This window comes from Camelus bactrianus, chromosome 5 (genome assembly GCF_048773025.1).
Source record: "Camelus bactrianus isolate YW-2024 breed Bactrian camel chromosome 5, ASM4877302v1, whole genome shotgun sequence".
In the NCBI taxonomy this organism is placed as follows: Eukaryota; Metazoa; Chordata; class Mammalia; order Artiodactyla; family Camelidae; genus Camelus; species Camelus bactrianus.
The window spans coordinates 78,404,366-78,431,890 of record NC_133543.1 but is presented as its reverse complement, the minus strand read 5'-3'; the positions used below and the strand labels follow the sequence as shown (position 1 = coordinate 78,431,890).

General features: G+C 34.2%; 1 protein-coding gene across 5 annotated transcripts in view; it reads right to left on the bottom strand.

Annotated features, from left to right (window-relative positions):
* Window positions 1-351: 351 nt before the first annotated feature.
* HYCC2 (hyccin PI4KA lipid kinase complex subunit 2) overlaps window positions 352-27,525 on the bottom strand; it is a 63,487-nt gene continuing 36,313 nt past the window's right edge. For 4 of the 5 annotated variants that reach the window (XM_010971872.3, XM_010971871.3, XM_010971873.3 and 1 more), the window contains 8 exons: window positions 26,001-26,081; window positions 24,499-24,614; window positions 19,662-19,757; window positions 16,807-16,923; window positions 15,496-15,583; window positions 13,126-13,285; window positions 12,216-12,383; window positions 352-8,084 (listed from right to left, as the gene is read on the bottom strand). In XM_010971872.3, the coding sequence (XP_010970174.1) occupies window positions 7,483-8,084; window positions 12,216-12,383; window positions 13,126-13,285; window positions 15,496-15,583; window positions 16,807-16,923; window positions 19,662-19,757; window positions 24,499-24,614; window positions 26,001-26,081 (1,428 nt within the window). In that variant the 3' untranslated portion in view covers window positions 352-7,482. The remainder of the gene's footprint in view (window positions 8,085-12,215; window positions 12,384-13,125; window positions 13,286-15,495; window positions 15,584-16,806; window positions 16,924-19,661; window positions 19,758-24,498; window positions 24,615-26,000; window positions 26,082-27,525) is intronic. The other variant, XM_010971874.3, reaches the window with a different exon arrangement.

Genomic DNA, 27,525 nt, shown 5'->3' with positions numbered 1-27,525 from the left:
ATCTTAAGGATATCTAAACATCACGTAATTAATCTATGTCTCTCTTTGCATTTGGCTGCTTTAAAGTTCAGTGATAAATTTCTATCTCAACAATAACATAAATGTATGGAACACATTTTATGTATTAATTTTACTGCTGCCTACACGTTATTCCTTATTTTGTGGTGCTATATGTAATTTTACATATTGCCTTAATTTATTTTATAAATTGCCTTAATAGGGTGTCATATAAATTTAAATAAGAGTTCAGACATACATAAATAAAATGGCATACTTTGAAAAAATGCAGTGAAGGACCATTTTATGGTATGAAATTTAGGTAAGATACAAAATTAACTCAGGGAAATCCAGTCAAAAGCCAAATAAAGCTGTATTTTTATACTGTACAAAAGAAAATTTACAATCTTAATGTAACTAGATACAACTAGGGAAAAATTACACATCTCTCAAGAAACACAATATTTAACATCTTAGATATGTTTCTGCATTGCAGACTGATAGTGAATTTTATACATCTTTATTTACAATAACTTAAAATATTTTTTCATCTCTGGCAGATATTTACAAGGTCAACAGTGACTACATTTCACATTTCAACAATCAACAGCATTAACCAGTTCAGTAAGACAGTTAAGATAATGGCTTACATGCACCAATAAATATGATCTTAAATGTGCATTTTTTTCTTCGGCTCTGAGAAAAAAAGAATGTTTTCACTAGTCCTAGATTGAAAGGATGTCAGTCAATAGAGATCATATTTTCTTCATGCCTATCCTATTTAAATTTTAACCAGCAGTATTCTCTGAATACTTGGGAAGTTTACATCAAACTATAGACTCTAGGTTGATGCTAGCTTTAAGAAAAAAAAAAAAAAAGGAAGATCTCACCTATACATTCCATATCCTTTTATGAAGCACACATGTGGAAGTGGGATATTTCTTGTTTGTCCATTGTGAAAGAGATCAGACTATATAATGTTACAGTAGTAAAAGCTCTTCAGAAATTGTAACTTAGGAGAGCCAAATTATTATGACAAAGTGGGAAAATAATCTCTGCACCAAAAAAACTGTTTCACTTAACCAGTTAAACTGAATGTAAAGACAGCACAATTTTAAAAATAAAAATCAAAACAATTCACTGTGGTTCATGAACTTATTACAAATATTTTAAAACAACACCTGGAATATTGAGTATATCTCTCAACTGAGTTCGGATGGTAAAACTTAAAAAAAAAACCTACATTAATAATTGTTAGAAAGCCAATCTTCTCTTTCTAAGACAGCTGATCAATACACTCATTAGTTTTTAACTGCCACCTGATATGAAAAAAATAATACACAAAACCTGTTTGGAGCATCAGTTAGTATACAATTATATTTCACATTTCCCCTGCCAAAACCATTATTTAATAGGTTAAATAAACCCTTTAGTTCTTATTGGTCTGTACCTTTAAAAAATAAGAATTTTAACTTTTCTTAACCCAATCATGTTTTTCTGCAAAGAAAAAAAACACCCAGTGACCACGTACATAAAATTATGTAAACATAGTTTTAGCCAATATGTACTTACTGGAAATAACTGACATTGCCTATTTTAAAAGATACATTTCCATAATTTATCCCTCAATTTTATTTTTAAAAAGTTACAATACCATACAGTATACCAATTTTAGAGATTCCCCCACTCTTTTATGCAATACTGATAAGTAGAATCCTTAATTTGAATTAAGGAGACATGAAAATGCACTATAGAAATAATATTTGGACTTGACCTTTAATTGGTACTTTTGCTGGAAGTATAAATGTTGACATTTTACTGACAGAAGAAAATCTTTAATGGAATCTTGTAGGTACTATGTATCTGCTTCAGACGAAAGAATCTTTTAATATTTATTTCCCCCAGGGCTAGAAAGCAATTCTTTATGTTAAAGGGGTCTCATCCCTTGACAGATAGGTACTTCAAAATTCATATTTGGTTGATATATTTTCTTTGGTAAACTTCGTAATCGATGAAGATGTTCAAGAACTACCTTCCTCTGATATAATTAACACTATGCTGTTGACACTCAAATACAGCAAACCAGATTGATACCAATTTTGCAGCTGGGGATGGACTGTCCAATTATGTTCATTTTCTTTGAAAATAAAAAACTTTCATCACTAAACCTACCTCTGGATATACAATTATGCAAAAAAGACTCATCCTTTAAGCTACATCTAATTCTAATTTTGGGGATAAAATCTATATTAAACATAGCATCATGGCAGACATCTGAATGTGCCTTGATTTGTAAACGTTCTCTTAAAATCCAGAAACAAAACACAGAACTTACATGTCTCTACCATGCTGCTAGTTATTTAACATCATTCTGAGCGTTCTGCTAACTTCTTTCCTGAACTGTTTGCTCTTGTATTTTTCTCATGTGACTAAGGGATAAGACTACAAAAACACTGAAGAGATTGAAATTAATCAAAATTTTGTGGTTGTGTGGTCAGGTTCAGAAGGAATGTGCCTACATAGGCAGGGGAAGGCTGGGTGATGATGACTCCTTTAATTCTAACAGGTTGGAATCATCACACAAATTTCTGGCACTGCCAATAATCTAGTATAGTTTAAGTGCACATTGGTTGACTCTATGAATAGTATTTCCTAGGTATGTTCAGTGCCAATATGATATACCCATTAGGTACAAAACACAAGTAATGCTAAAATTTATGTCTTACATTATCAACATGACCACCTTGGCAATGGAAAATTGTACCAATCTGGTGACTTGTTATGATTTTATTAGCACTGTTAACAACTTTACACTGCATTCCATCTTCTTTTAATCTGGCAAATATTCTAATATTTAGAGTTTAAGCTATCACTAATTTCTAGATGGTTTTCAAACAACGTGTTTCTAAAAAGCACTTTTAAAAAAATTAAAGTATTACAAATAAGTGTCTCAACCGACTTAGTGGTTTGAAACATGACAATAATCATTCAACTTGAAAGATAAAAAGTCTCATGTTCAGACTATTTAACATATCCATAGTATAGAAAAGTTGTTCTAAAATTCTTATAGATTTTCTGACCACTGGCATGACCTATTAAACATTTTTAAACTGAAAAGCAATTACGTAACTGAAATGCTGATTCAAAAAAAAAAAACAAAAACACACACAGAACAAAATTTACTTTGTAATCCAACATCAGAAATGGAGTGATCCTCCTTGCCAGTGTTTATATAAATAGTGTATTACCCACTAAAGATACTAATATTTTTATTTACAAATGAACATGCAGAGGATTAAATGAGACAACTGATTGTCAACATCCAAAGTACTCAAAAATGGACCCATACTAACCTCACAAAGTGAGGCAGAAAAAACACCCCATTTCATTAAAATATTCACAAAATAGTGCAAACAAAACAATCTGAAAGAAGTTATTCTCAGTATTCCAATGTCTAATAAATAATTATAATTAATTTAAAGCCACTAAGTGGAATTTGAGAACACAGGTTGGAAATATTGAGCTTATATAGCTGAGACTACTGCATTTAAGACATTTTTTACTGTATATACACTTTAAATGACATGGTCACCATTCCATTAAGAAATCATAAGCTTCACACTATACATCTTTTTCAGTCACATAAGGAAATATTGCTTTTATCTATCTGCTTTAAGTAAGGTTCAATCTCTTTACATTAGAAACTAGGAAATCAAATTTATTTAATCTTTACTTTGCAATACTCCATTGTGCAATACACTTAACTTGCCACCTAGGTGACTGTGAAAGCTGGCCAATTCAAAAATTACTTTAAGATAGCTAGGAACACTGATCAAAGCCATTTCACTGGGTTTTATTTTTGCACTTAAATAATTCCCCAGAAATATAATCAACTATAAAATGGCAGCATACAACTGTTATGTGGCAGAAAATAGTAAGGCATAAATTAGAGTAAGAAAAATGTATCTATCCTTACATCTGTGGTATAGATACCTACATTTCCAACACTTCCCCATCTGTGTCTATTATTCTACAATTTTTCTGGATTTAATACTTTTCTTAATGTGCTGTGTTCACCAACTACTAGACCAGAACTATAAAGAAACTGCAGAAGGGAAGAGTGTTACATACCACATTTACCACAGGATGAGTAAAGGGAGGCAGTGGGATGTTAATATGCATTTGATGGGGAACACGAGTTTGATTCTGGCTCGGCTTCTAGGATATGTGACTTTGATCACATCACAACTTTTTTGAGCCTCAGTTTCCTGAGGATGGATATGGAAGGATGGCTGTTAAGATACTGGCTAGATTATCTCTACCGTCTCTTTAGTACAAAAATTCCGACTCTATAATAAATAGGCACAGGAGAGTAATTGGGAGGGTTACAGTAGTGGTAGGGGTCAGGATTTTAAATTACAACCAACACCCCCGACTCAGCTTCTCAAAATATTTTTATATTTAAAAATCTTAATTCTAAGTTATCTTTCACTCTACATTTCGTTTGTACTAGAACATGTTCTAGTAACATTATTTCAATGTAATGTCATAGAGAATAGTTCCCAAACCTTCAGATATTTCTTTATATAATCCAACCTGGCATAGATGGCATCAATCAAATTGTTTCATTACAGAAAACAAGGATTTTCTCCCTAACTAGCTTGTTCATAGATGGAAGAACTTCTTAAAACGGAAGTTAGGAAGTGTAAAAATAAAAGGTTGTTAAAGGTTAAATAAAGCATGAATATTGCTGGCATATATCTGTAACAGTTGTTGTATATCTGAAAACTATTCTATATTAAATAAATAATGGAAATGAGTATCAAAACTCTCTTAGAAAATATGACCATCGTTTATGACTAACTCATTCCATTTTAACTATGTCTCGCACAGGAAATATGTTCTAAGACCCCAAATGCAAAGTTTGAACTAAACGAAATATTTCTTCATTGGATCAAAAATATTTTAACGTCATAAAACATTAATGGGTATGTATAGATACAAAATCTATGTGAACACACATAGAGAGAAATCAAATTCTCTAAGCTGAAAGTTTTTCAAAATCAACTTTTCAGGTATAACGTAAGATTTCTAACAAACCAGAGGGAGATCTTATATTTATTACAGCTTTTGCTATAATTTGGTATTATTTGGTATTTTTTTGTGCTTTAACTAAAATCATGCCAGATTTAGATGCCAATAAATGTACAACTTGTTGAATTAAAAACAATCCTTCAGCCTCCTAAATCAACCAGGCATTTCTGCCATAAAGTGACTGCCCTCCAGCTATAGCCAAGATCTCATCCCCTGGTAAGTACAATGCTCTTTTCTTTTCATTCCTGAACCCTTGCTTTCCTTAGTATTTTACACTTCATTTATTTGGCTGCTTTCATTTTTCTGACATCCCTTAGTTAAACTAACAGGAGGGATATCTACAATACGTCTTTGTGATCTATACATATACACACCATACACACACACACACACACAAATATACACACAGATCAATAAATCTCTATCAACTTTTAGCTTTACCCCAGACTTTGGCAATGTTGCAGATAACAGTTCAGGTTCTAGTTCCATTTTTATATGAGCTGAAAAATGTTACATACTACCAAATTCAAACAAGCATTTCAGTATTCTTATAAAGATCCTAACAGAAAATCCCTTAAAAAAAAAAAAAACCCAAACCAAAAAACCTCTTACAATAAAAAGGAGGGAGGAGATTTTTAGGTATGAAAAAAACAAGAGGCATATTTCTGGTTATTTTATTTATCAAAATCTATTGTAATTTTAACTAGTAGAGATAAAATTTTCAACTTTGTTAATTAGGAGAATACCTGCTTTCTATAAATTCAGTATATTTTTCTTTCACAATAAAATTAAAATGTCTAAATGCACAAAGCACTAATAGCTCTGATGTACTGTGTGGAAGAATGTATAGCAGTTCAAGTCACAATACACAGATTTTCAAAAACCAATATATTCTCTTATATTTCAGTCAAGCATTAGAGCCTGAGACCCTGAAGAGGTCATAATGAAATCTTATCAACCAAATCAGAACTGAAAAATAATAACTTTTTTTTAATCAATAATGCATTTTTGTAGCCTCTTAGCACAGTTACCAAAATGCTACTTACATACATTCAACATCTAGCTTACTGGCATGATTTCAAAGTTTTATAAAAATGAGAAACTTTTGCAGATATATGATTAGAAGGTACACGAATTGCATTACATTAAACACAAAGGCAGTGTGGTCCTTGTAGGAGAAATCAAGTCAGTACCCCCTGGTAGAAATGTTCTATAAAAATGTGTCACATTGAAGCGTCAGTGTTTTCAGCCAATTATCTGTCCCTGATGTATTTCCTTGGAGTATATGATCTATCAGGACTTCAGGTTTCTTAATCCAAAAAAACTGACTGAATTTAGGTACATCTAGAAAGCAGCTGAAAGGGTTTCTCCAATAGTCTGACATCATAGAAAGTGGGTTGAGAAATCCCTCTCTTTACCTGAAGACGTACTTGTTCTACTTCAGTCATCATCAGCTCACAGAGGAAAAGAAAAAAAAAAAAAAACAATCAAAACTTCCCCTCACACACACAATCCCATACAAGCTAAACAAAAACTGCCCCCTCCCCCCATAAAACCCCAGCACCAAAGTGTCAATCATTCCTGGGAAATAGAACATGCCCCTTGGATTCTCTGATTTATTAGCTGTTCAAACTTGAAGGACAGAAATGACCTTATATTTCTGGGGAGGAGAGAAGACATGGTAATAATGACTGCAGAGCCATTGAGAAAGTGCATTATCAATTACACAATCAGAGGTGGCTTCGACTTGATTTAAATGCCTTGGTAATTGAACACTTGTGTCCTCGAGATAAAGAAGATGGGAGAAAAAGAGCCACCCTTGTTTTAATGAAAAAGTGCAGCAGTCTACCACCTTTCCCCATGCTTCTCAAGAGAATGATTGCACAGACTCAGAGAAGTCCAAAGTCGTAGCAGAATCTCTGAGGCACTCCTGGTTGAGAAAAAATATGATCCAGTAATCTTCATAGTTCTATAGATTATGAGAACAAACCCGTTTTGTTTTGTTTTTTAAACAAAAGCCAAAGAATCATTCATAGGGATCATATACACCATTTCCTCTAACGTATCCTCAGTCTCACAGTGATGAAATGGGACCGATCAGCCTACGATGGATTGCACTTCACCCAAGGAGAAAGGAAGGCGTGGAAAATGCAAACATTTTATACTGCTTCACAAACACGTTTACAAGGAATAGAGGAAGAGAAGATATAGGAAGGAGGGAAAAGAAAACCTTATTGCTGTTTTCATACAAAATACAGTATGAAGATACCTAAACTAAATCAAATCTGTTTACGATGACCAATATTTTCACAATGTGGGATGAAGTGTCTTTTTGCACAAGGAAATGTTCAGTTTAAAAGGTAAGCAGAAAGAGGAGAGAGGATGTCAAGACTACACCTGGGATATTAGCTGCATATTGAAACTTGGGGATCGAGACTGCTTGGTTAAGGGAGCTCCTGGGCTGAGGAGCTCTTTACCTTCTCCAGCTTGACCTAGCCGGTCTTCCTGTAGACTGATAGTTGAATATCGATTAGAATTGTTAGCTGCTAAATTATTAACTCCCTCAGTGCCAACCCCAATGCTGGTACTTGCTTGACTGCCATTTACATAGTCAAATGATTTACTTGAGGAAGCACTGGCTGTCCGGATTAGACTTAAACTATTAGTTTTTGGCACCACCTGGCCAGCAGGCAGGCTCAGGTGTTTCTTCATCGGTGTCAGCTCAATTGAATCTACACTAAGATCCACTGGTTGCTGCACATACTGCCTGCGAACTACAGAATCTCGAGGGCTCTCACTGGATTTGATGGCAGCAGTTGTTTCTTTATCCTTGGCTGAACGCCCAGTTGCTACTTTCCTTAAGCTTCCCCTCTGAGAAGAGGAGGATGGTTTGGTCCCAAATGGCTGGCTGCTGAGGGAAGCCCCTGATGAAAATCCTTCATCTGCATCATTCAGGTTTACCGACTCCTCTCCTCCATTTACACCCTCAGCACCTAAAAAACAAATCGGACAGACTCAGCAATAGCTAAATTAAATAAGCAGCAACTGTGAGTAACAACTCAACTGACCTGAACTCCTAGGTAATAGTTGCTATAGGTCAGCCATGGCCCTTGTTATCAACATTTCCCCTAAGTAATTTAGAGGAAGAAACCTTAATCTATACAGAATTCTAATGCTATTCATTGTGTTCATTTAGCTTTAATTAGTCTAGCTTCTGTAAAAACTATCCACAAACAGACCTAGCACACTATCAATATTTAGGCACATTAAACAACTTCAGGTGAAACGTAACATTTTGTTATCATAAATCTTTATTATACACCCTTGTCAATTTGAGGTGACTGTGTCTACCCATTTAAAAAGACAAAAATTTTTCCTCATATCTTCCTTAACCCATCATTAAAAAGACCATGCAAGAGACTCCTTTCTAATTTCAGTCACTCAGAATAATGCCAAAAACTCATCCCCACAAGCAAAACTTTTTTAACTACAATGTAATTTTGTATTTATTCAATAGCTAAGTGCTTCTAAATGACTTTAAAACCTTTAACATGGAACTAGCACATTTTCTACCTCTAATCTAAAAACTCTACATTGCTTCCAGTAATTTCAGTCATGTTTTGTCTTATGAACATATCTACTCACTGGTTTCCATATTCTTGACCAATTAATGTGAAAATATTTGATTATCAGAGAGCAAGGGTAGGGAACCAGCAGGGCTATTTAAGAAGAATTTTTACTTTCTATATTATTATTTCTATAGAATTTTAGATTTTTAGTATTGAGGTGTATTATTGTTGAGATCACAAATACTATAGTGTCCCATGACATTTCATGCAGAAACTGCAGTTAACAAAATAATCTTTATCTTGGGATTTTTGTAAGAAAGGAAGAAGCATATATATTTAGCTTTGGGTTTTCAGAAGACCCAATTCTCTTACTGAAAGTATGATCAGCATTCTCTTAGAAAGTAGAAAATTTGCTTCTTTCAAAAACTGATAATGGTTTGCTATCTTTTAAATATGTTTACCAGACCATAAGAAAGTTCAATCTGAATCTATGTACAAATAACAACATTATAGTTAAGGAACACTATAGGAAAAAAATCTTAAAAAATACTACTTTGAGATACAGGTTACCTAAGTAAAATATATATGAAATACTTAAACATAATTTTTATTTAACAAAGTACCTGAAAAAAATAAAAATATTCTCTTAGCTATATTTTTTTCATATGGACCAGTATTTCTTTCCTTCAAAAGAATAAAATAAGCTATCCTTAAAGCAAAAGGCGTCTTGTTATTATATCCAGCAGTTTAATAGTCTTTATTAATCATGCAAAGCCATATGAAAATGCAGCTGACACCACTTCTCTCAAACCCCTCTTCAAAAGAACAGTATATAATGTACATCAAGATAAAAACTTTAAATTATATTTATATGATATCATCTTAGCAGTTTATTTACAATTAATATAAAGAACTCCAAAAGGCCCAAGACAAGATAGTCACTGGTTTAGAATTAATACAAAACCAGGAGTGAACAGAAATGTATCACTGGGCATATATATGGTTAGGAAAGGAGACTGAGAGACTCAGTGCTAGCTTCTGAACCTTGCCACATGCAGCTCTGATGCCCAAGCAATATGGTCGGAAGAGATGACAATAACATAAAAGCCACCATGCAAGAGAGTCTACTGATATTCTGTATACTAAGAAATGCTGTTTCAATATAGTGGAACACTGACTATACTTTAATCACAGGTGTTGTCCTCAGTTTAGTAATAATTTTAAATCCAGTTTTAAAAGGCACAAATAAAATGTAACTTGACAATCAGGATAAAGAGCTCATACTTTCCCTTCAACATATAATAAATACAACTTAAACTGTAAAACTGTAAAACTATTTAAAACCACCATACTAGAAAACATCTTTTGTTTTTCTTTTAGAAGGCCGATTATTGATGTTAATCCAAAAGCTCCAGCAGACTTCAGAATTACCAAAAACTTTTCATAGGTTTTAGTAATTTTCATCCTTCTGTTAAAAAAAATCTCAAGGAATAAAAAGGCAATTGTGTCTAAGAGCAATTCTAATTTTTTTCCTTTCTAATTTCCTCCAGGGGTGAAATAACATTCACGATCCAAAGAAGAAATAATCAAAAAAATTAAAAAAAAATTTTTTTTTCAAAGCTCTTTTTTTTTTTTGGTGGGGGGAGGTAGTCAGGTTTGTCTGTTTGTTTGTTTAATGGAGGTACTGTGGATTGAATCTAGGACCTCGTGGATGCTAGGCATGCACTCTACCACTGAGCTATACCCACCCCTCAAAAGATTTTTAATAAACTTTTCCATTCATGTCTGACTTTCCTTATGAATTAACTTCTACTAATATTGATTTAAAGCTACAATTAAACTAGATTAAAAGGCAAAATAATTCTTGAGAAATTTCAAACTCGCTGAAGGAACTCATTCCCCTTTCTTTGTGGCTATACCCCACCGTCACAAACTGACATTTTACCAATAATAGGAGATTATAAAATAGGATACTTTAACATTTAAAGGAACTACTATTTTGGTTCCTTTTTCTAAGTGTATGACTTATGATGAATTGGAAGAATGTTTCTACCCAATCCCATACTTTTTAGGATTTCATCATTACTGAACATAGCTACATGTAGTAGAAACTCCAATAATCTAACAATAGTGGTAGATAACATTTCAGTGGCACATTTAGTCATCAAGAATGTAGAGACACAGGCTGTTGTTCAAGTTAGGCCAACTCTGGATTCTCCATCTATCCATATACTTATTTTTACGCCTTATCCAAGATAAAACTGACTCCCAGGAACAACATAAAGAGATACAGGAAAAACAAAAAGGAAAAGCTGTGTCTTTCACACAATCTCTGTAAAACAGCACCAACTTCTTTGGGTCCCTAGATCATGCACATGCAACACTGTTAAATGAAGTGAGATCAATCTGGGCAAATGGCTGAGGGAACAGAGGGTAGATTTGGATTTTTACTGAGCATGCTCAAATTTCTAATGCACCAAAGAGCAAGAGTTTCCCTAAAGTGGAAGGTAACTGCTTCATATACATTTGGTCTTTAAAATAAGTAAAAATATGTAATCCATTTTAAAACTATTTGCTATATTTCATAAATTAGTGTAAAGGTTCCACCATAGCAATACATTAAATGATGAAAAACTATTAAAGCCACAGTTCCCTCTTTCACAAAACCAACTTTTATGGCACAAGTGTAAAGCAGTAAATAAATATTTACTATCAGAGAGAAGTGTTTTTTTTACAGATAGTGGTCATGGTTGTAGAAGGGAGTGGGATGTAAAAAAGATTTCTTTGAGATACCTACACTGTAAAAACAAAGATCTAGTAGAATAACTGACCTCTAAATAATACATTTGAATTCTGCTTGGGAGCTATATAAGACAATCATTATTTACAATAAATGATAAAATATACTGTGCACCAGGATAGCACATTTATAGAGGAAAGGCATCAGTAGTCACTAGTTAGACTCAGGCAACTTGACCAGAAGATTATAAAAAGCCAGTCAACACTGGTTTACTCTGTCAAAGAGATAAGAAACTCTGGTTAATTGATCACCCTGGGACTAGAGATAAATTGGCTGGCTCCACTTTACTCCAGTTTCTCAAAGATAATATATTAATGTTTTAAAACTTTTCTCATATATTTTAAAAATAATAAATTATTATATAAATGAAAGCAATTCATATTGATTAATAAGGCTCATGTCCACTGGGTGCATTTTTCCTTTCCTGATGTTAGAATAAACATGCTCAGTAATGAAAAAATCCCAAGCATTTGCAGACCTTTTGGAGACAGGCCTCTGCCTTGTTAGTAGCCATGCCAAGCTGTTCTTTAATTACACAGGGATGCAGAATCCAGGCCAGCACAAATGGTAACTAAAAATTGTACCTGACCTGGTGCTAGGCATATGGGGGGTGTGCTTTGCAAGGAGAAGCTAACACACCCTGGGGTAGTGGAAACACACACTAGAATGGAAAGATGTTCTGCTTGGGGACAGAGAGCCAGGATCCTTCTCCAGCAACTGCCTCACTGACTTCTGCCTCCTCATCTCTGTCCTACCCTCTGTTGTGGCTGCTGCTGAGTTGGGCTCCGGTGAGCCGTGCTCAGGGGTCCTGCGCACCAGCACCTCCCCCTCTTGCACACGTTTGATCCCTAGGTCAGTGGAGCCGTGTTGGATCGGGGAGCCAGGAATACTCGAGTCAGCCTCGTTTGAGAAGTCAAAGCCATCTGGGATTCAACATATAAAATTTTAGTGCTTTTGCGCTGCTCTATTCTTTTCTGAGCATTTTGACCCAGGCAGATAAGAGAATGTATATATGGATATGATATAAACACAAACATTATTTATATAGTTACATGTGTGTGCTTGGCATGCACACACATAACGTAGCAGATGAACAATGTGAGGTTTGCAAATGAACAGAAGAATAGAGATCATTAAAATGGCAATATCTCTTAGGCAAGACAGCTTGACTATTCAAGTACCATACACCTATGAAATACTGCTGGATTCAGCACTTACATAAAAAGGAGAAGCAAAGATAAAAATCAATTATTTTATGGATAATTTGTATTAAACCATTAGTTTGGCCAGTTATACAACTGTCTCCCACAATGTTCATACAGGCAGGCACCTTTTCCCCAGATAGTGACAGGCTTAAATAAATTTCTTTCCTGTTGTTATCACTAGTTAAAAAAAAAAGACAAAAATTAACTTGATCTTATTTTCTGTTTTAACGTTCATAGAGTAATCTAAATAACATCTTTCTGCTTTATAGAAAATATATATATGCATATTTATGTTAAAATAAATTCAGGTATTTAAACCACATTGCTAGTACTGTTTTTAACAACTAAGATTTTTTACTTTAATTACATAGAGTACTATAATATCACGTTAATATAGGCTGTAAAAACAGTGATAAATGTACTCTGATCCACGAATGGGTTATAGGGATTTTGTACTCACCTTCTCTCCTCCATCTATGGCGACGGATTGAAGCTGTTGTAATGGCAGTCCGAGAAATCCTTGGCACTGTTGGAGTGACTTCCACTTTAAGTACTTTCTGGCCTTCTTGTGAAGAATCGGGAGCATCAAACGGTAGTGAGTTTTTCATGGCATTGGCAACCTAAAATGATAATACAAGTCTATACATATTTACACTCAATATATAACTCATGCTTATTTTATATTTCATGTTTCCATTAAAACTTGTACTATAAAATATAAAAGTACAATGTGTCAGAAATGTCTGTACCTCCTCCGGTCTGTATTCTTTTAGGTAGGCTTTTTAGATGAGAATTTATTTTAAAAAATGTGAGTCACACACCCCATGGATTCCCTGAAGTCGCTGACTTTCAGGGAGAAAAAAACATTCTAAAGAAAGAATTCTAAAGAAAAAAGTGTTTTTAACATCTGAACCCAGATGTAAGAAAATTTAGAATAAGTTTCTGATTCTTCACATGATAAATAACATACAAAATTTGATCTCTGATAAAAAAAAAATTAGTTCTGTCTCCAAGAGGAGAAATTTTCCCTAAACATGCCTGGCATTTTGTTTTACCGCTTTCTGTCCTCCGTGAAGGAGAGTGAAGTAGCTGGTTGGATCGCCAGTGGCTGGTCCACATTTCCTGACTGGGTAGTGCTAATCTAGCAAAGATCTTGAACAAAAGGACTGTCTTTCTCCCCTCCCTCTCTACTTGGACAGGACACATGAAATGCAGCAACCTGGATACCCTGCCTGCTCTACCAACTCAAACCTCTCTAGTGGGCTATTCCAATGTCTAGACTAAGGTGTAGGGAGTGAAGTCTTTCAATTTAGCCTTTACAACAATAAAGATGATGCTTGTTTCTCTACCTGCCTACGATTTTATCTATTTATCACCTGGCTCTATTTCTGAATGGAGAAATTGAATGTTATTTACTGGACCCCTCAGAGATCCCTAATAATAAAGGGCTATTCTAGGACTAGAGGTTACCAATCTCTTTACCTATATTGCCTTGGAAATTCCATCTCTACTTAATTTATAAGACTTACAAGGATAAAAGCATGAATTTAAAGAATCTCACAAATGCAAGATGTTATTATCATGATGTGATTTTTTATCTTGTTATTCATTTTTTTTAATGTAACCTTTATGGTAAAATTAGGGATGATGACATGAGAAGAAAAGAAAACTCAAATATGAAAAAATGAATGTAAATGCTACTTCAATAAATTTATATTTAGCTTAAAATATAAAAAAATGATATAAAGAAAATGTCTTTAGAAACTGTACTCTTAAAGTACAGCGAGTAAAAAAAGTATAAATATTTTTACAACACTATTATAAAAATACTACAAAAAGCTTAGAAAACAGAAGGTTGCAAAGAAATAAAAACCATCCACAGTCAAATCACCCAGACAAATACTAGCATTTTTTATGTTTCCTCTATCTTGTCTAGGTTAAAAAAATAGTTGTATACTACTTTACCACTTAACACAGCTAGCATGTTTCTTTAATATAAATTTTCAAACATATAATTTCATCAAGTAAATAGCATATAACTTAATTATTCTCTGCTGGGAAATGCTCAGAGTTTTGATTCCTTTGCAATTAAAACCAACACTAGTGTTTAAAGTACATTAACAAACTTTTTACGTAGTTTCTTAGGAAATGTTGCTAGACATGGAATAGTGGGTCAAAGAAAACACGGGGCACACACATTACCAAACTGCTTCTGCAAAGGAATGCTCAGAATTGTGTTATACTACTTCTGGTAACACAGAGAATGCTTTACTACTACACTAGTGGATGATCACATTTATTTCTGATTGATCATTAACTTCCGGACACATTCATTTTATGGAAGAGTATGAAATTTTTACATAGAACCAAAATATTAATTGGTTTTTTTTGTCATGCATGTTGAGAATATTTTTCTCAGTCTGTATACTGCATATTAATTTTGTTTTTTGAAAACTGATGGTTTATAGAATTTAGATGTTTATGTAGTCAGAAAAAAAAATAAGCATTTTTTGGTGACTTGTCCCACCACTTAAGCTTAGAAAGCCCTTCCTTTTCTAGAAACTTGAGTAGATATTTATAACCTTTCTACTTTCTTTCTTAAAGGATTTCAAGACATTTAATTCTTCAATTTATCTGATCTTTATTTTGATATGCTCTAAGAGGAGAGGATCTAAACCAATTTTGTCTTCTCTCCAACTGTTAGTATGTAATAAACCTTTCTCCCTCAATGATTTGGATTGCCTCCTATAATTACACGTTGAATTTTATACCTACTAGTGCCCCTTTCCAGCACAGGTATGTTTAATAAAAAATAACTATAATAACTTACCAACAGTGGTTGAGAAAAGAGTTCTAGCTGAGCTCTATAAATGATGTCATCAAGGACTTCCTGGCCAAGGTCCCACTGTCCATTATACCTATGGAGAAGCAGACTATTTACTATCTTTAACAAATATTTCTAATTTTCAACAACAAACTTTTTATTGTTCCAAATCCTACTATTTTGGTTCTGTAACAAGATATTCACATTAATTTTTACATCATTTCATTTCTAAACTATTCCATTTTTAGTTACAAGAACAGAATGAAGGTTTCGAATACTGACATTCAAAACAGTTTACAGGTGTCTCTTCATGTAAGTTGGTTTTTATCATGTGTTGATATTTAGGGTAATCTTTCTAATACATTCATGAAAACCTGGGTTATGAACTATGTACAAAGACATAGTTTTCCATAAAGAGAATCTGACAATTTCTAGATTTCAATTTAATGACAAGTTACGCTATATTTTGGCTATTTTAAAATTACTAAAAGGACTATGAACAATTATAGGCCAACAAATTGGACAACCTAGAAAATGGACAAATTCCTAGAAATATACAACCTACCAAGAATGAATCATGAAGAAACAAAAATCTGAACAGACCTGTCATTGTACCCAGAGAAGACTGAATCGCTAATCAAAAACCTCCCAATAAGCAAAAGTCCGGGACCAGATGGCTTCACAGGTGAATTCTACTAAATGTTTAAAGAAATGGCAATCCTCAAATTCTTTCAAAAAACAGAAGAGTGAGCACTTCCATAGTCATATTATGAGGCCAGCATTCCCCTTATATAAAAACCAAACAAGGACACTACAAGAAAAGAAAGTACAGGCCAATATGCCTGATGAACATAGCACAGATGCAAAAATCCTCAACAAAATATTAGCCAACTAAATTCAACAATTCACTGAAAGGATCATATACCATGATCAAGTGGGATTTATCCCAAGGATGCAAGGAGGGCTCAACACCTGCAACTCAATCAATCGTGATACACCGTATTAACAAAAGGAAGGATAAATATCATATAATACTGTCTTATAAATACAGTCAATAAAACAATTGCCTTTGTTATTATATAGCTTTCAAATAAAAAGTATAATTCATTATAAAAAGTACTAAAAGAAATTCACATTAGAAAAACAAGACAAATGGGTCCATCATGGAATAAAAGATTCAATGTTGTGCAACTAATAAGGAAAAATGATGAAATAATAATAATGATAAATAAATGAATAATAAAATGAAATGATAATAATGAAAAAGTTTCCAAACACTAGAACGAATCTACCCAATTTCCTAGTCCACCTACTTACATGGCATAATAAACCCCTGTGAGAAGTTGCACCATAAATTCGGGATCCAATACTATTCGACCACAGAGTTCTTTCCAATGTTTTTCGTGTTGCCGTGGAAACCCACTCACACAAACCCTAGAAAAATACAGCATTTATCATGTGTAGTTTCCTAGTCCATTAAATTAGTTATTTTTGTTTTCATAAATTCATTTATTCAATTATTCATTCCTCAAGTATTTTTTTAGTACTTGTTATGTGTCAGTCACTGTCCTGGGCCTATGCATACAGTTGTGAGCAGGCAAAAAGATAAAAATCAAATCTGTGCGCTCATAAAACATGCATCCTAGTGGACTATATCAATGAAAGCAATAACTTTTCTCAAATAGCTATCTCTTTCATAGTCACCCTTCCCGCTCTTCACAAAAGAAATGCATAACTTTCACATATCCCAAACTGTATCAGGATGAATAAATGGAAGATACAGAATTCTCAAAACAAATAAAACACTGATATCTTTGAGGCCATTTTTAATCAAAATAATTCTCTATTTTTCATCCCATTAAGAGATGCTTCCAGAAAAGTTATGCTTAACAATTATCAAAAATTGTTAGGAATCTCTATTATTTTAATATATTAATTTATTAGAAATAATTGTAATGGTGAGTCCAGAAGAAATTTTTTAGTGTTTAGTGCATTATGGTCTCTCAAGAAATATTTTTTAAATTTTAATTTACTTTTTTTTTTGGTAGCAGAGATATACAATTAGGTGATCAACAGAAGACTTGTAAGTATAAAATGGCATTATATTAGGATAAGATTATGTGGACAAAGTAGACAAGAAATTCAATTTTAAGAAGAAAAAAGGAATGTTAGACTATTAAAGGGAAGCTTGTCCATTTATTTCACATATGGATGATGGTGGATATTGTTCATAAATAGATCACTGTGGTATTTACATTATATACATTTAAAATACTGACTCAACAATTACTTGTTATCTTATGTCAATATTTACATACTGGAAATCATATCATTCGAAACTAAGATAGAATAAAAACTTTAAATGTTAACTTAAAAATGTACAAAGGCTACAGAGCTTTTCAAAAATCTTTAGGAAACATGGGAATAAAAATTTGAGGACTACTAAACTCTATCATCACTTTTGTTATTAAGAAACTCTATTAAATGCCACAATAATGTTACAAATTAGAGATTTGGCAGATTTGTTTTAATGATCCCAAAACAGTCACTTAAAATAAATATATCTGTAGACAGGCAGTAAGTGCTTATTTTATTTATTTATTTTTCGGTGGGGGGAGGTAATTAGATTCATTTATTTATTGTTTATTTGTGCATGCTAAGCATGCGGTTTACCATTTGAACTATACCCTCCTCCATGTAAGTAAGTGCTTAAACAATATACTCTCTTGATAACAGTATCTAGATTAGAGACAAGAATTTTATTAGTCATTAACCAAATTATTACCGGCAAGTAAAAATAATATAATTATTTTAAGATAATCTATAAATCAAACTTATAGCTAGTTTAAAGTGGTCTTCCTCCAGTTAGCAAAATTGAGTTTTGCTATAAACAGGACCACACCCTCTCCCCAGTAAGACAACAGCATAAACTCGTGCAAAGCATTGGTGGTGGGGAGGCTCTTGGAGGCCATGATCCCTATGATCCCTCCCTCCTTGTATTCACACCCTGTACCATCCCCTCCTCTTGAGTGTGGGTGGGGCCTGAGATTTGCTTCTAACTCACAGAACATGGCAAAGGCGATAGGATTTCAGTGAACACGTGTACATGAGTATGTGATCACGTTACATAAGACTGTAGTGCAGGTCTTTCTCTCTCAGTCCTTCTCTGCTTTGAAGAAGTGAGCTGCCATGTTGCAGGCTGTCTATGTTGGGAGGCTCACATGGCAAGGAACTGATGCTGGCCTTCAGCAGACAGTCAACTAGATATTGAAGCCCTTAGTCCCACAACTACAGGAACTGAATTCTGCCAAGAGAAGTTTCTAATTCCTCAAATGAACCTGAGATAAGACTGCAACTCTAGCTGACATCTTAACTGCAGCTTGTTAATACCTTAAGCAGAGGGCCCAGCTAAGTGACGCCTGGACTCCTGACCCACAGAAACCGTGAAAGAATAAATGCATGCTATTTTAAGCTGCTAAATTCATGGTAATTTGTTATGAGGCAATAGAAAACTAATATAGCATTTAACTTTCAGGGTTGGGGGGTGCTCAGTTTCCTCAAATAAAAATCAGTTGGGCAGGATAAACTCAAGTGTTCCTTTTATAATTAAAATTCTGTTCCTCTGACTCCAAACTAATATATATTACTAAATTTTTTTCAATAGTGGAAATACAAATTTCAGCTCAAGTCTGTTCAAATTATTAGAAATTCTGATTTAGTAAAGAGTAGAACACACAAATACAAATGAGACATACACATAATTGCTGCTATTGCTAATCTTATCCAAAGCAGAGACAGTTATTTGTGAAACAGATAAAGAAAAAGTTCACATTTCTTAAGATTTTCTTTACACAGAGAACTACTTATTCGAAGCTCTCAAAGCGATTTATAAAAATCGAGACAGTGATTTGGTATATCACTAAACCACTCTAAACCTAAAACATCTTTCTTGGCTTAACTCAATGTTCAGCTAGAAAATACTTCTTTAATACTGAAATATCTTCAAGAAGTCATGATACATGAGGGATAAAGATTCCTATAGGAATGTAAGCTCCCTGAGTTTTGTTTACTGCTGTATCACCAGAAGTTGGAACAATGCCTACCAGAGAGAATGTGCTCAACAAATACTTGTCAAATAAATGAGCATGAAGGTTAATGGTAAGTATTTTTACCTGGAGCCCATTCGACAAAGAGACTGGTAAGATGAAGCAGGCATATACACAATAGCAGAATTATAACATAACATGAGAAAACTCAGGACTTCAAACCTAGAAAAAACAAAAACAAGGAAAAAGGATTACAAACAATTATTTCTACTAGAGACTGTAGTAAATGACTTCTTTATTGGATGTTTATAACAACATTGCCTTAATACTGACCTTCATAATTTCTCAGAGTATTCTAGTATCTTCCTCAATAATTTCCCTATTTCCATTTGCCTTATTAAGGGTCATATCCCTTGCTGCCACCTACATTTTCTTCCTAAAAAAAGAAACCATCATGCTTGAAAGATGACTCCCCCTCTGCATTAATCCACTGTTCCTACTGACTGTCTGATAAAACCCAAACTTGTCATGGCATACAAAGTCCTCTAAAATCCACCCTCAACCTACATCTCCAACCTCACTTCCCTCCACTGCCCACAACATACATCACACTACTTCAATCTTCTTATACCATTCCATGAATGTGCCAAAACTTTCATAATTCCTTCCTTTATGGATGCTATCCTTTCTTACTAGAACACACTTTTCACTTGGGAAACTCTTGCTAAGGTTTCAAGTTCTGGCTCAAATTTTTATCTCAGACATAAGCTGTTCTCAATTCTCCCAACTTAAAAAAAAAAAACAAAACCCCAAACCCCCAAACTGTTCCCTGTATCTGTGTAGCTCTAATACAGCATTTATTCCACCAAATCAGTTCTGCTTATCTCTGTTTTATCTATTCAGTAAGCAACTGTAGGACAGAGACTCTAATTTATCCATCTCTATCTCTAGTGTTCAGCAGTGTTTAATACATTGTTATTGTTTGATAAATTTTTATTGAATGAATAAATGAATGTTTTCCAAATCTCTACAATCACTAAGAAAGTGGCTCCTAAACCTGGATGCATATTAGTTATTTAAGGACATTTTGGAATAATATATTCCTGTGTCTCAACCCAGACTGACCCAATTAGAATCTCTGCAGGCAGGACCCAGGAACGCTGTACTTCTAAAAAGCTTCCTATAGGTGGTGAACAGTGTATGGAAACTCTGTACTATTTTTGAAACATTTTTTTAAGTCAGGAATTATTTCAAAATGAAAAGTTAAAAACTGAGTTGAAAGTCTGACATGGAAACAGTCACATCAGATCCTTGTCCTTCTCTATGCTGCTAGGTTTATTGAAGATTTATTTTCTGAAAGGATAAAAGAGAAATTTCTACCTGGGAACCACCAGGCACAGTTGTGGTTTGGGGTCAGGGGGAAGAGGGGAAGACACTGAAAATAGAAAAACTAAGTGAAATAGGTCTTACTGGATATTGAGACCTCAAGTTCTCCTTCCTCATGTGGCCACCAGAATGCTAGCAGCCAGCCCTCTAGTTAAGAGACCAGAAGAGTTTTCGTTAGGGAATTTGACCAACCTGAGAGGAAAGATGTAAAGATATGGGACTTGGGAAGTTCCTCAACTGAATGCGAAGTTATGAAGTTCATAGTCAACTAGCCCTATTTACATGGTCACAGCTTCTCATTTTTTACTCCCCTACTCTTTTTTCTAATTTAAATTTAGGTATAATCAGTTACAATGTGTCAATTTCTGGTGTACAGCATAATGTCCCAGTCATGCATATACATACATACATTCATTTTCATATTCTTTTTCATTAAGGGTTATTACAAGATATTGAATATAGTTCCCTGTGCTATACAGAAAAAATTTGTTTTTTTTAATCTATATATAGTGGTTAACATATGCAAATCTCAAACCCCCAAATTTATCCCTTCCCACCCCCTTTCCCCTAGTAACCATAAGATTGTTAACTATGTCTGCGAATCTGTTTCTTTTGTACATCTACATTTAATTGATGTCCTCTTTTTCTTCTTCTCTTTTTTAGATTCTGCATATGAGTGATATCATATGGTATTTTTCTTTCTCTTTCTGGCTTATTTCACTTAGAATGACATTCTCCAGGTCCATTCATGTTGCTGCAGATGGCATTATTTTATTCTTTTTTAATTGCTGAGTAGTGTTCCACTGTATAAATATACCACGACTTTATCCATTCTCTGTCAAAGGACATTAAGGTTGTTTCTACGTCAAATGTCAAAAAGAACTGTTCTATCTGCCCACAAGAGAAACAGAGACTGCAGATGGCTATGGGCAGATTCCTTCAAAGTAAGGCCTGGCACTGACAGCTGGACTGATGCCAGTGGCCCCTGGAGGCTACAGATGGGTCTTGACAGGAATAGACACTCTGCACTGAGCTTTGTTTACCTGATGGTAGATCAAATACTCAAAGTACTATACAAGGACCACATAGACGACACTGCACTAATTTGGGTTGCTGAGTCACATTTCTTTAGAGCAAGGAACACATGAACACATTTTACAGCTCATAAGGTCTAACAATGGGTCAGGAAATACCCTCAGGTTAATGACTTGACAGAGAAGTGGAAAAAGCAATTGAAACATTTGTTCTAAAATGGGGCTGGGTGTGCACTCACACTCAATATGAGGAGGACCAAGGGAGGGCCACCTCCAGACAGATTTCTCCTCTTTTCTGGGTGATTTGGGAAGAGGTGGGTAGGGGGACAATGCTAGTATGACTATGTAATTCTTCCCACAGGGATGGTGGTATAACTAGTTTTTTCTTCCTTTTTCACATCACCTCAACTTTTTTCCCCTACCTAAAGTGACGATCTTAGGACCAGGGTTGCCACCAAGAGTGCCAGAAGCAGAGATGATTCCTAAGAAACTATAACTCTATCTTTAAACCTTCATGTCAGAATTCCTAAGTGCCTGATAGGCAGGTTGTGCCTTCACTCCATCTAGCAAAATTGGGGTTGACAGAGAATGCAGATGTACTTTGTAATGGTTGAGACAGCCCATCAATACCATACCTGAGTAAATCTACCCCCACATGGATGGGGGTGACTAAGAGGAGGCACATGCTAGACTAGCGCTGCTGCCAGCAGTCTGGACCAGCACAGCAGTTGAACTGAACAGCCCTTCCAAAGGTAGAAAGTTTGGGTACAACTGTAGAGAGTGAGGAATGATAGCTGACAAAAGAATTAATAAATGAATTATGCAATGAGGGAAATTCAATATAACATTGCTACCTTAAGAGAGGTTCAGAGCAAAAGATGATATTGTCTCTTGGCTCAATTATATCAGAGTCCCAAAAGGGTGATGCCATGTGTTGGTGAGACAACTTCTGCTTTCAGAACTTGATAAAGTCAGATGGAAGCCTGCAAATTTGAATGGCACTGCTCTAGGAGACATTTTGGTGCCATGATATGATGATGAACTGGAATAATAGTTAATGACAGACTCATATTTTTCAGGTTACATCTATTGTCATTCTGTGATATGGTGAAACACTGGTATTGCTGGTAGGTTTTAATACTGATAGTGACGGTCAAACATATCGGTAAATTGAGTTAAAGCATCCTTAGGATGACTCAGAATGGAAAACAGACTGAGAGAAGAGCTGGATTTAGCTAATCATCAGCTGATTTCTATGATAAATACTCTGCTTTATCATAAAGTACAAACAGCAGCAGATTGGGGTGGAGTGGGAAAGAGTAATCAAATTGGCACAAAGATAAAAATGTGTATAGTGATTATATAGAATAAATTAGTTGTTTCTTCAAATCTATCTCTAGCTTACACAGGCTCATCAATGTCAGGCATATTCATAATGATTGAATTACTGTGTGTGTGTGTCACATAAAAGCTACACTAAATGTAGATGCCCACATAAACATGATTGTTTTTGTTTAAAACAGCCTTGGCCAAAGGCCAGGGGATGGTCTGTGTAATATAGTTTGGCCTTGCCCAAAGAGGTCTGGCATTTGTCTCCCTGCCAGGAAGTAACCTAGGTCAAACCTGATAGAGTGTTTAGGGTGGGTGTTGTAGGCAATAGGTCTAGGGTGGGATCGGTCACATCTGACATTCTTAGACAGAGGTTGACCTCACTATAAAGAACCACCATGTGATTCAGGGTGGGGCTTTGGGTCACATGGTATCAATCAACCTGGAGGCTGAGAGCAAACACGTGAGCAATCAGTATAATCAATTATGCCTCATAATGGAGCCCAGTAAAAACTCTGGAATCAAAGTTCACCTGAGTCTGATTCTATGCCTACTATCACACACTGATGCTGGGTGGATAATACATCCTGAGTCCATGGGTGAGGACAACAGAAGCTCTGTGTTTGGAACCCTCCCAGACTCTACCCTATGTGTCTCTCCTTTGGCTGATTTTAATCTGTATCCCTTCCTTGTGAAAAATCATAACTGTGAATATAAAGCTTTCATTCAGTGAGTTCTGTGAGTCCATCTAGCAAATTATCAAACCTAAGAGTGGTTATGGGAACCCACCCTCTAAAACTTGCAGATGATGTCAAAGTGAGGGCAGTGCTGGGGACTGTGCATTCAAACTCTGTAGTCTGTCTAACTTCGGGTAGATAGGTACTCTTATCACCCCACTCTACAATGAAGAAAGCATGGAGTAGAATGTATACAAACTGCTAGAAAGGGCAAGCTTACAAGCTGTAGTGCTACAATGCAAACCCTCATTTGGCTGATTTCATGCCCACTCTATTAGTTTTTACACTGCTTTATATAAAATGGCCATAATATAGTACATCCATTAGATGGATGGGTATATACTGGTATGATGTATTTCACTAGTATGACATACTTAACTTTTTGTCTCTTCTCATACCAAACTTGAATCAAAATAATTATAGTCAACTATGAAGCATAAACTAAAAATTATTACTGTCTACAGTTTTGATCATTACCGGTTTTGTGCAGTGAATGTTTCCCTCTGAGGATGAAGATCACTGTAAACAACCCTGATGAGATCATGCTGACACAATGCCCCTTCTGTCAAAGCCATGGATCCAATTGTTGAGGGCTACAAAAACGAGGTAAAGTATGAGACTATGTCTCTAAAATTAAGTAAAAACCTATATCATGTAAGGATATATAATTTTGTTTCAATAAAAGGCACTTTCAGATCATTTTTTTCTTCTCTTTCAAAAGCTCTTCCACTTTTCAGTTATATACATTCTATAGCTCTTTTTAAAATTATATATATAATATATACAACTAAAAATACACTGCTTTAGTTTTTGAAATACTATAGAATGAATCGATATTTAGGACACACAATAAGAACAGTTGTTGAAGACTAAAGGCTACAAATAAAATCAATTTTCACTCAGAGAACTCTTGGAGATTATGCATCCAAACTTGTCTAACTTCAGGTAGGTTGGTACTCTCCTTAATCCCATTCTACACTGAAGAAAGCAAGGTGTAGAGAGTTATAATTACATAACACTAACAAGAAGACTATGATCAAATGTCTCATGTTTCTAAAGTTAGAAGAACCATCCATTTATAAATGTTTCACTATCCTCTTATTTTATACCATGATACATAGGACACAGTTAAAATCTACTATTCAGAAATGTTCTATGCTAATGTTCAGCCCTGGTTAAATAGTAGGCATTCTATTTCCAACACAAAACAAAGTCCCAGGGGAATTAATTAAAAATTAATCAAGAAAATAAATAGCCACATAGAGCTATGAGGCAACTGGATCCTATTTATTGGTAAGAAAATGGAATATAATTTTCTGACTACTTGTAACATTTCTTTAAAAGCTTTCCTCACAACTTTACACACTACAGGCCACTACAGACCAAACCTTAATTATATATATCTTTAAAGAGAGCAGACAGGAGTTCAGCTCAACAGGAGTCATCTACCTATATAATTATCAGTGTTCTCACATTCTTCAACCAAATAAATATAAGCAAAAATCAGAAGTGTAATGTTACTGAACAGCTAGAATTCACCAGCTAGACTCCTTTAAATGGAAATAAAATAATTACAGTGTTAATATTCTTCTAAGTAGTCATTTTCCTAAAAAATAAGAAAAAGCAATGTAACAGATGATTTCTAATATATAAATTTAATATAATATATATTATATAATATAAAAATATTTTTAAAATTAAAGAATATTTTTGAAAATTTATAAAAGACTAATAAAAAAGGCTGAAAATGATACTGGTGGAAGAATGAAAAAGAAATAAACAAGAACTAGAAGAAAATTTTCCATTAATTACTGTCTGTTTCCCTTGACTACAGTTCTGCTTTATATCACTAATAACAAATATCTACATTTAAGAAACAAATCAGTAAAGATGTGTTAGAAATATTTATCTCTAGTGAGAGATTGACTTTTATCTCTTATTCAATATAATGGTTAAAATTTCTACCTTTCCAGTCTTACCTCATGGTATATTGAAGGCTTAGATAAAGAAGGTATAGTAAAAGATAGAACTTTATTGTTTCCATCTTTATCAGCAATTTCCTATAGTTAAAAAAATGCAAAGATAATGAATAATTATAGCACTATATTATAAAAATAATACTTTCTTAATTTGACAAATACATCATTGGAAATTGAGAAAGATTTTTAGAAATAGTAATATATAAACTATTATGACCTTAGTGTATCTTTTCTAACCTATTAGCAAATTTGTACACTTTGGTGGTTGAGTAATCCTTTGAGAAATATTGAGATATAATACCATAATCAATCAAATATACGATGACAACATAGACATGAAGCAAGCATACAAATTTTCATCTTAAATTTACATACAAGTCAGGGCGATACATATAGGACAGATCTTTTAGTAGAAACATGGCTGAGTTTAAAAGATTACAATTTAAAGACTTAACCAAGACAGCCACACTTATTAAAACAAAAAAATACATTGCTGTAACACAATCTTAACTAAAAGAAAATACTACAGTTACTCAGCAATAAACAAATGATCTGAAATAAGTTACATATTAACATAATTACTACTACTCCAAGTGAATAAACATTAAGTTCATTTTAGGTAGTTTTTACTGAACTATAAAAACATTCTTGTGATTTTTAAAAGCACTTTATCCTTTCATCGAAAAGGTCAATGGTGTCCATTTCTATAGTCTCTTGCACCTCCAATCTTCTACAAGTATCAATAAAAATCTGCCTATAGATGCCAGCAATTAGAGGGGTGAAATGCTCCACCTGCAACACTTCTTCTCTCTACTAATTTTAGTCTGTTTCCTTTAAAACTCATATTGGTATACACAACTGGCATAAAATCCAAAGAGAGAAGATTGCCCTTAGTAGACCTAGAAGGAAGGTGGTCAGAGAGAGATTGAGTAGTTGCACAGCATAAAAGGAAGAAACAACAATAAAAACAACTATCATCACCAAAACACAAACTCAAAAGAACTTCCCTATAGAGCTCATTTCTGAGTTTAATGTGTCATAGGAGAGTAACAATTACATGTGAGCAATGGCCATACCTCTCATTTTTGCAGGAAAATGGTTTTAAAAATCCCTAGAGAGATCATTTAACTGCTTTGTAGTCAAACTAGTTACCACATTTGGGCCACTGTGCCTCAGAGAAAGTCTATGCTAAGATGAATGGACCTGGTTTAAGTTAGGCAATAAAATTTCAATTTTTATTCCTAAAGTTCAAATTAAGCCAAACACTTTTGATTTATATTTGTGTGTATCTGTGGAGAAGGGTGTTCTGAAATTTAAACAAATTAAAGTCGAGGGCAATATAAAGCTCTCCCTGGGGCTATCTGAAGCAAGGGAGAAGTGCTGGGGAGAGAAAGAAGAAAAAAGAGAAATGAATATATGGAAGAAATCCAGTGTGGTAAGAAAAATTGAGAACCACAGAAAAGAGAGAACTCAGATATAAGGGGATTAAAAAAACACAGAATCCTGAAGTTACATTTCTGATGTA